A 10000-nucleotide genomic window follows, 5' to 3' on the forward strand; every position below is an offset into this window, starting at 1 on the left:
CCATGCCCAAACACCATCCCAAACTAAACTAGACCCACCTGCCTGCTCCTGGCCCATATCCCTCCAAACATTTTCTCTTCATGTATAAATCCAAAAGACTTTTAAACTTTGCAACTGTACCTAATCCCACCACTGAGGAAATTTATTCCACACGCGAACCATTCTCTGTGTAAAACAATTGCCTTTTATGTCTCTCTCACCTTGAAAATGTGTCCCCTCCTCTTGTAATTCACCATTTTAGGGAAAAGACAACTCCCATTAACTCTATCAGTATTCCTCATTATTTTATGAACTTCTGTCAGGCTGCCTCTCAATCCCCTACGCTCCAAAGAGAATGTCCCAACCTCACCAGCCTTTCTTTATAACTCAAACCATCCACACCCCGCAACGTCCTGGTAAATCTCTTCTGAACCCTGTCCACTTTAGTAATCTCCTTCCTCTAAGGGAGTGACCAAAACTGGGCACAGGATTCCAGAACAGGCCTCACCAATGAATGTTCAACCTCAACGTAACGTCCCAACTCCTATGCTCAAAGTTTAACAATACAGAAAGGATGGTAGGGAAAAGAGTAGGGTGGGCAGAGTACTCCATGGGGAGAAGTTGCGTTTGTAATTTTAAAAAAAAATTTGGGGAGATGGATCTGAAATTTGAGACGTGATTTTTCTTCCCCAGGGTCCGGAGGCGGGGTGAGGGAGGGAGGGAGAGAGGGGCAGATTATTTTATTTAAAATATCTTTAGGCTATAAATATCTAGAGCAGCCTGTCACCTCTCTCTCCCTTAATCTTATAGCTGCTCTCCAGTTAAGGCAGGGATGAACAGGGACTTACTGACCTGTGTTTGACCTCCGTCTAGCCTCCAGTTTAAACTTCGACAAACCAAGGATTGTGCAGAGTGTGTGCGCGCGAGTGTGTGTGAGTCTGTGCGTGTGTGTGTGAGTGTGAGTCTGTGTGTGTGTGAGTGTGAGTCTGTGTGTGTGTGAATGTGTCAGTGAGTGAATGTTTGTGTGTGTGTGTGAGTGAGTGTGTGTGAGTGAGAGCGTGTGAGTGGGAGTTTGTGTGTGTGTAAGTGAGTGGGAGTTTGTGTGTGTGTAAGTGAGTGTATGTGTGTTTGCATGTGTGTGTGTGAATGTGTGTGGAAGTGAGTGAGTGTGTATGATTGTGTGTGTGTTTGTGTGTAAGTGAGTGAGTGTGTTTGTGCGTGAGTGAGTGAGTGTGTGTGTGTGAATGTGTATTGGTGTGAGTGTGTGTGTGAATGTGTGTGTGTGAATGTGTGTTGGTGTGAGTGAGTGTGTGTGAATGTGTGTGTGTGAATGAGTGTGAGTGAGTGTGTGTGTGTGAATGTGTGTGGGAAGGGGGTCTATCTAACACTGGGGCGGCCCCTGTCTCTCAATGACCAGGTCCCCTCTCACACCCCTGCTCTTGTACAATCTTTGCCAATGACATTCTGACAGAGCACTCCCATTGCCCCTTTCTCTGGGGGGTGGGGGGGGGGGGGGAATTCCTCTTGCTGCAAATAATCTACCGCGTCCCGCCTGCAATTTCATCGCAAATAAGGAGCGGCGGAATCAAGGGGTTCCGGATCCCAGGATCCCGCACTCAGTGCAGTTAAACCAATCAGGAGGAAACCATCCAGGGTCACTCAGTGGGTCCCAGGAACAGGGGGAGGCCATTCAGCCCCTCGAGCCTGTCCTACCGTTTAATGCAATCCTGGCAGATCCATATTCCTGCCTTGTCCCTTTGCTTAACAAAACATTATCTCAGGTTTAACATTAACAACGAATCCAGCCCCCTTGGCCGTTTGTGGGAGAGAGATCCAAACCCCTCCCACCTTTGAGGGGGGTGAACGTGCTTCCCAACATTTCTCCTGGCCCTAAATCTCAGTCTATTTTCCCCGGTTCTAGAGTCTCCAACCAGTGGGAATGGTTTATCTTCATCCGTCCTGTCATTTTCCTGTTAATATCTTCAAGACTTCGAGCAGGGCAACCCTCAACTTTCTAAATTCTAAAACAAAAGGCCTAATTTATATAATCTCCCATCATAACTTAACCCCCCGAAGTCCAGGTAACTCTACCCCTTCCAATACCAATATATCCTTCCCAAGAAACTCCCTGGGAGGCGTTTCTATGAGGTTCCCTCAAAAAAACGGCCGCATCTCCCTGCGATAAGCCGTTTATTTCAGAGAGATAAGTGAACGAAGCTTAATCTTACTTATGTCGTTCGTTACCAATTTCAATATCATTTATATTTATATAAGAAATTGCGGGGCTTCCGTTTGGAATATACCGGATATAATTAGGTTAACGCATTTTTTTTAGGTTAAAAATCTTTTTGTCTGTTCAATATGGGCGTTGTAGACCGTATTTAAGAACTGTGTGTGTGTGTGTGTGTATAATGTTGTCTAAAGTGCATTTGAATTAAACCAACATTTCAACCCGGGCCAGAACAGGTGTCAAGAATTTTTTTGTAAAAATACAGACAAATATGAAAACTGGAGAGCATGAGGAAATCGCGCGCTCCTTGCAATATTGCCAGCAAGGCTGGAGACCAGAGCAGGGATTAATTACTCAGGCAAGCTACCGGCTTTAAAGAGTCGGGAAAATAAATGTAAAACTACCGCGGTGTCAGGGTTGAGAAACGAAACCACAAAGAGGAGAGGCAGAGAAAAAGTAGGGAGAGAGACTGATGGAAAGGCAAAAGACAGGGAGGGAGCCGCAGAGAGACAGGGACAGGCAGAGAGAGAGATAGAGAGAGAGAAACCGAAAAAAGACAGGCAGAGGAGACAGACACACAGAGACAGAGAGGGAGATACACACAGAGACAGACAGAGAGATACACACAGAGACAGACAGGGAGATACACACACAGAGAGGGAGATACACACAGAGACAGAGAGGGAAATACACCTAGAGACAGACAGGCAATACACACAGACAAGCAGAGAGATACACATAGAGATAGAGAGGGAGATACACACAGAGACAGAGAGATACACACAGAGACAGACAGGGAGATACACACAGAGACAGAGAGGGAGATACACAGAGAGACAGAGAGGGAGGTACACACAGAGACAGACAGGGAGATACACATAGAGACAGGGAGATACACACAGAGACAGACAGAGAGATACACACAGAGACAGACAGGGAGATACACACAGAGACAGAGAGGGAGATACACAGAGAGACAGAGAGGGAGGTACACACAGAGACAGACAGGGAGATACACATAGAGACAGGGAGATACACACAGAGACAGACAGAGAGATACACACAGAGACAGAGAGGGAAATACACACGGAGACAGAGAGGGAGATACACACAGAGACAGAGAGGGAGATACACAGAGAGACAGAGAGGGAAATACACACAGAGACAGAGAGGGAGATACACAGAGAGACAGAGAGGGAAATACACACAGAGACAGAGAGGGAGATACACACAGAGACAGAGAGGGAGATACACACGGAGACAGAGAGGGAGATACACATAGAGACAGACAGGGAGATACACACAGAGACAGAGAGGGAGATACACACAGAGACAGAGAGGGAGATACACACAGAGATGGAGAAACAGACACAGAGAGAGACAGAAAGACAGAGAGAGGGGCAGAAAGACAGTAAAGACTAGACAGAGAAAAAGACAGGCAGAGAGAGAGAGAGAGGCAAAGACAAACAGGCAGAGAAAGAGAGACAAACTCAGAGGAAGAAAGAGACAGAAACAAAGGGATACAGAGAGAGACATAGATAGGAGAGAGAGAGAGAGGAACGGTCTGTAACAAAGAGAGTGGAGATGTGGTATAATGTCCCCATTAAAAACGCACATTCTCCAATTCACGGACTCGGCAATAGCTTACACTAACAGACCGTTATCGGACAATGTCCCGATTAACCGCGGATCTCGCTTCCATCGAACTGAATTGTTGATGGGCCGCGTTGTGGACATTTGTGTTTGGTTTTTTTAAAAAAGGAAGAGAAACTATTGTGATAAATCCTCAACCCATGTCCCCGCTAACCAGCCTGTGTGTGTGTGTGTGTGTGTGTGGGAGGACCCTGGGCCCACATTCATTTTGAGACAAAGTTTAAGTGTAAATATGTGCACGCCGCTAGCTGCTCGCCGACATTCAAATTACTGTTTTAAAATGTTGTGTTAAAATTATGTTTACATGGAAGTGAGACTGTTCTGTGTTGATAAATCACACCCCACCTAAACACGAATCAACACCACAGCAGCCACCTCACTGACAGTGTAATTCTAAACTTCACAACCATGGTAAAAGAACAGAGGCCTTGAGTATAATTCGTTTCCACCATATGTATATTAAAATAAAATTGCAGACGGTCAACAGAAATCAAAAATTACATCAGAACGGGGGTTAGATAAAAAGAATGAATGAATGGGATGTTGGGTTTGGGAATCCCAGTCTGTGTAAACGGGAACTGACGGCGAAATTATTGAGAATCACCTCAATCACTTGATAACGGAGAGTGTGGGGAGGCGAAAACAGACTCAAATGGGAGAGCAATTGAAACTAAACCGCACTTCGTGTGAAAATGGGTTGGTTTGACTCGAATGGCCTTAAATTTCTTTGATGAAGGGCTTTTGCCCGAAATGTCGATTTTTCCTGCTCCTTGGATACTGCCTGAACTTCCAGCACCACTGATGCAGAATCTGGTTTCCAGCATCTGTACTCATTGTTTTTTAACCCTTTAAATTATTTTTTAAAAACAGTCTTTTTTTAAAAAACATTAACTGAGCTCACCCTTCAATCGGAATGAGGCCAGGGGAGTGTGCCAGGTCCCCTGGACATTTCTCCATCCCTCGCTGGGTATTTTTTTAGTTGTGTTGTGGGGGTGGGGGAATTCTGATAAAATTTGTCTGAATTGGGAACTGCAATTACAATCGTTTCTACTCAAAGTTGAAATCAACCCTCCCCATAATTATCGCTAAGACTTAATGTAGAAACAAAATATACACGGTTCTGATCTTAATTTTGAAATTCTACCATTTCCCAGTTTCAAAATCTGTTTCCCGTTTTCGATTTCTCTATCGCCTTGTCGTTTGTTTCCTATTTTGTTTCGTTTCTAGAAGTTTTTATTTGTTAAAATGCGAAGATTTTCCGCCTGGGTCCCACTTACCTCGCACCAGGATCCTCCTGCAATAATCCGGATCTCCCGGAGAGAGTTTCCCTTCTCCCTGCGGCTCCAGGGTCGAGGCGGATGCACTGGCCGGGTCTGTCCCTCTCTCCCCGGCCTGGGCTTCGCATCTGGCCGCCTCCCCGCCTCGCTGGCTGCCTCCATCGCTCATGCTGTCGGCCCCCGGGAGGGGAGGGGAGGGGGCAAGCGTTCACTCAGGTTCCCGGCTCTTGAACGGCGCCCGGCCGGTCCCGGTTCACGGGGACCCGCGCCCTTCCGAAAGGGAAGAGCGATCACAACGAGCCATCTCAGCCCCACCGTCTGTCCTACGCCAGGGACCTTCCTGGGCAGTGTTCCCCGACCCTCTGAGACAACATGAAGATGCAGGAGGCCGCGGGAAGGCCAGGCACTTCTCTAACGCCCACCCCCACCCACCCCCCCAAACCCCCAAACGGTGCCAGGAACCGGGGGAGGTGAGTCTGGAGTTGAAGGCGGGAGTCCTTCGCTACACGCACCGTTTAGTTATCCCAAGTTACCAGGGAATCCGTCCGGGAAGGTGCAGGGTTGGTGGGGTCGGGTGGGCAGGGAGGGGATATGAGAGGGTCACCTCTCAGTCAGCAGAAGCCCCTCTCCCTCACCTGGTCGCCCCCTCGTCCTTTCATCACCAGGCAGAAAATCAGAAGGTCCAAAATTCTTCAATGTACATCCCAGCCTCAGTCAGGCCAGATAACTCCCCCCTACCCCAGACCCTGCGCCTCGTCCCTGAACTCTCAGGGAATGCAGTGGATTCTGGAGGAGGGGAGGGAGACCCAGAGATCCAGGGGTGGCTGGATTTGGTTGGGGGGGGGGAGTTGGGGGGGTTCTTAAAATTCTCTGCCAAGGTAACGTGATTTCCTGTCTGCTCGTTGATTGGTGAGAAGAGTCAGTTTAACACCAGCTTTAGTGAACATGGGGGTGAATGTCCCACTCACCCCCCCCCCACCCACCCCCGCTCCACCTCCTTGTATTGAATGGGGAGGGGGGGGAGAGGGGCAGAGAGAGAAATGTAAAATAATTGCTCTTTGAAACAATGAGAAGCTCAGTCAGTGTCCTGCATTCTGTCCAAAAAACACTGACATGAGTTTGGAATTGAATAAATCTGTACGCGGTTTCTGTCCAGATGCAACAATAAGAATGTAATCTGTGTCTGTAAAAAAGATCAAGAATATATACGGTATATATGTAAGTACATGAATAAAAATATATAAAGCGTATGTGTAGATATGTTAACAAAAATATGTACAGTGTTTATGCAAACGCATTTACAAGAGTGTTAACGATAAATGCGCATGAAAAGTATTAAAGTATGTGCGTTGATACAATGATAAGAACATAACATATGTGTAGACACGTTAACAAGAATATATACATGTTTATGTAAATACATGAACCAGAATGTATAAAATATATGTGCAGATACAATTATAAGCATTGATTGTATTTGTTCTGACTCGTTAACACGAATATATTGCAATGCGTGTAACTGCATTAATGATAACATATAAAGTATTATGTGAACATACATTAAAATGCATAAACTATATGTTCTGACATTAACACGAATATGTACTATATATTAAGAGCAAATGAGGTATATTTTAAAAACAATTGGAATACATGCGACATTCGTCTTGATACATTAATGCGAATATATAAAGCGCACACGCAAACTTTAACAAGAATGAATCGGGTGTATGTTTAGATCCAATAATAAGAACATTAGGTATATGTTTCAGCGTGTAGACTTCAGTCGATAATGTGTGCGTTTGTTAGTGTAGTTCCAGCTTCTTTAGGTCTTTTTTTGCATATAGTGTATGTGTTAGTATATGAGCAGGAATACTTGTAGTATCCGTCCAAATACACTCATACCACTGGATAGAACTTGTATAGGTACATGAATAAATTCTTGTACACAGTATGTGTGGGTACATGAATAAACATGTACACGGTATGTGTAGAGACATGAATAAACATGTACACTGTATGTTTATGTACATGGGTGTACATGTACACTGTATGTATGTCAGTACATGAGCAAGAATACTTGCAGTATTCGTCCAAATACATTCATACCAATGTATAGAACTTGCATAGGTACATGAATAAATTCTTGTACACGGCATGTGTGGGTACATGGATAAACATGTACACGGTATGTGTAGGTATATGGAGAAACATGTACACGGTATGTGTAGGTATATGGAGAAACATGTACACGGTATGTGTAGGTACAGTGATGAGACTGTATTTAGGATGTGTGTGTGTGTGTGTGCACTGTGTGGTCTGACTGAGACACGGAAAGAGGTTCAGGAAATCACTGAGACCTTGTGAAAGTCGCGGTCAGTCTCTGAATTACACTTTGACCGGGAGGTGGGCTGGGGGAGGAGGAAGGGTGTCGATGGGAACACGGCCACGAGGGGGTTAATAATTAGGCCTCCAGCTGTGAGGTGGTGGGTTGGGGGAAATGTGTTTTTTTTCATTTGCGGGAGATCAATTGCTAGCAGCAGTGACGGGACGCTGTGTGAGAATCTAATTTCAGACACCAGCCACGCTCCAGGGGTAAACAGCGGCCGTTATTAAAATCTAACCAACCCCCTAGCCTTCACCCCAGCCCAGCTCCCCTCTGACCCGACCCCAACTCACTGCCCCACTAACTACACTCCAAAATTAGTTATCTCTTTGCAAGGACCGCGGTGAGATTTTTTTCTGCCATGTATATAGGGCAGTGGGGGAGGAGGGGGACAAGAGTTGAACACGGGGTGAATTCACTTTCTTGATCATTGTAAGAATAGTTTAGGGAGCAGTGGGCTGAAGTCTGTCTCTGGTGGTCACCCTGTCTGTCTTTGTGAAACCCCTCGGTTCACCGTGTTAACAAAACTATGCCGAGACTGAGCTAACAACGAATAAAACGCGCCAGGGTGACAAATCTCACAAAACACAGAGACAGCCAGTAGCACACACGCACTGACAGACACACTGTGAAATAAACCTAGAAACTGGCACTCACAGATAGAGACAGAAATACATCCAGACCGCAAGAGTGGCTCATATATCGATACAGACAGGCAAATGGCAATAAAAACACGGAAATGCGGTGACAAATTGCAGAACTGGGTCGGTATAAATACATTAATTTTCACACATCTCACACGCCTCCCCACACAAGTACACAGGAGTGTATTTTACACAGTCACACATGCACGAACATTGCTGGAAAAACTCAGCAGGTTTGGCAGCATTGTACTGTTCTGTTTCTGATTTCTCGCATTCGAAGTATTTTTGTTTGTTTTTTAATCAATATAGACATTTACATGTACACAATACAGTACTGTATTTATATACACAAATATAGACGCGTGCAGTTACACCAAATACAGAAACAGACATATACTGTTAGAAAAATACAGAAATATATTCGCATACCAGTATAGATATACATTCACACAAAAACAGAACTACATTCACAAGAGAAGTAGGCACATGCGCCTACGCAAATACAGAACGATATATCCACACGAAGATATATGCATTCATACAAATAAAAATTTAAGTATGTACTGAAATGTAGACATGTACATCTACGCAAACATAGGACGATATATACACTAAAATATGTGCATTTATACAAATGCAAAACTGTATATGTATAGAAATATAGACACATCTACACAAATAGAACACGATATACACACATAAGAGTATACACATTTATATAAATAAAAAAACTATATGCACAGAAATGTAGATAGACATATCTATACAAATATATAATGATATATACACATAAAGATATATGCATTTACACGAATACAAAACGATATGTGCACAGATATATAAACACATACATCCATATAAATTCAAAACTATATATGCACAGAAATATAAACACATACATCTATATAAATACAAAAGATATATACACACATAAAGATATATGCAATTATACAAATAAAAAATCTATATATACAGAAATATAGACAGAAACATCTAAATAAATACAAAACGATATATACACAGATAAAGATATATGCAATTATACAAATAAAAAATCTATATGTACAGAAATATAGACAGATACAGCTATACAAATATATAACGTTATACATATACACATAAAGATATATGCATTTATATAAATACAAAGCTATATATGTACAGAAATATAAACACATACATCTATACAAATACAGAACGAGATAGACACACATAAAGATATTTGCAAATACCACACTATGTAGAAAAATATGAACAGATATATCGATACAAATACAGAACGACCTATACACACACATAAAGAAATATGCATTTATACAAATATAAAACTATATATGTACAGAATTATGGACATGTAAATGACCCGGCGCAGTTAGATATACAGACACAGATCCACATATTTACACGTCTCCGCACTCTTGATATTTCTCCCAACTTGCACGTTTTTTAAAAAAAACTCCCAAATTACCTCCCTGTTTATTTTCTTTGGGGTTTTTTTAGCTGCTTTTCTTGCCGCTGAAGATTAGTTTCTGATCATCATCGGGCGCCTCTCCGCTTCTAAACACCGAGCTTCAAGTCTCCAGCCCCCGATACAACCAACAATCCTTCCTTTCCGTAACATTTCTCCTCTTTCCCCTCTCTCCGCTTGCACTTCCTCTACAATCCTTCCTTCCTTCACTTTCTTTAACCTCCTTCTCACCTCTTTCGAGCCGCATTTATCTTTCGCTCGGGTTTTGCTCGTTCGCTCTCCCCACATTTTCCTCACTCCGTTCTCTCTGAGGCTCCCGGTTCCCCTGTTCCCTTCCACCGCTCTTTCCCCTCTCTCTCTCAC

General features: G+C 43.6%; 1 protein-coding gene across 1 annotated transcript in view; it reads right to left on the reverse strand.

The window, feature by feature from the left end:
• The window catches only part of vax2 (ventral anterior homeobox 2), a 38890-nt gene extending 33582 nt beyond the window's left edge, over positions 1-5308 (reverse strand). Inside the window, exon 1 of the mRNA XM_060833151.1 lies at positions 5140-5308. Within this exon, the coding sequence (XP_060689134.1) occupies positions 5140-5308 (169 nt within the window). The remainder of the gene's footprint in view (positions 1-5139) is intronic.
• Positions 5309-10000: the final 4692 nt, after the last annotated feature.

Source organism: Hemiscyllium ocellatum, chromosome 1, assembly GCF_020745735.1.
Source record: "Hemiscyllium ocellatum isolate sHemOce1 chromosome 1, sHemOce1.pat.X.cur, whole genome shotgun sequence".
In the NCBI taxonomy this organism is placed as follows: domain Eukaryota; kingdom Metazoa; phylum Chordata; class Chondrichthyes; order Orectolobiformes; family Hemiscylliidae; genus Hemiscyllium; species Hemiscyllium ocellatum.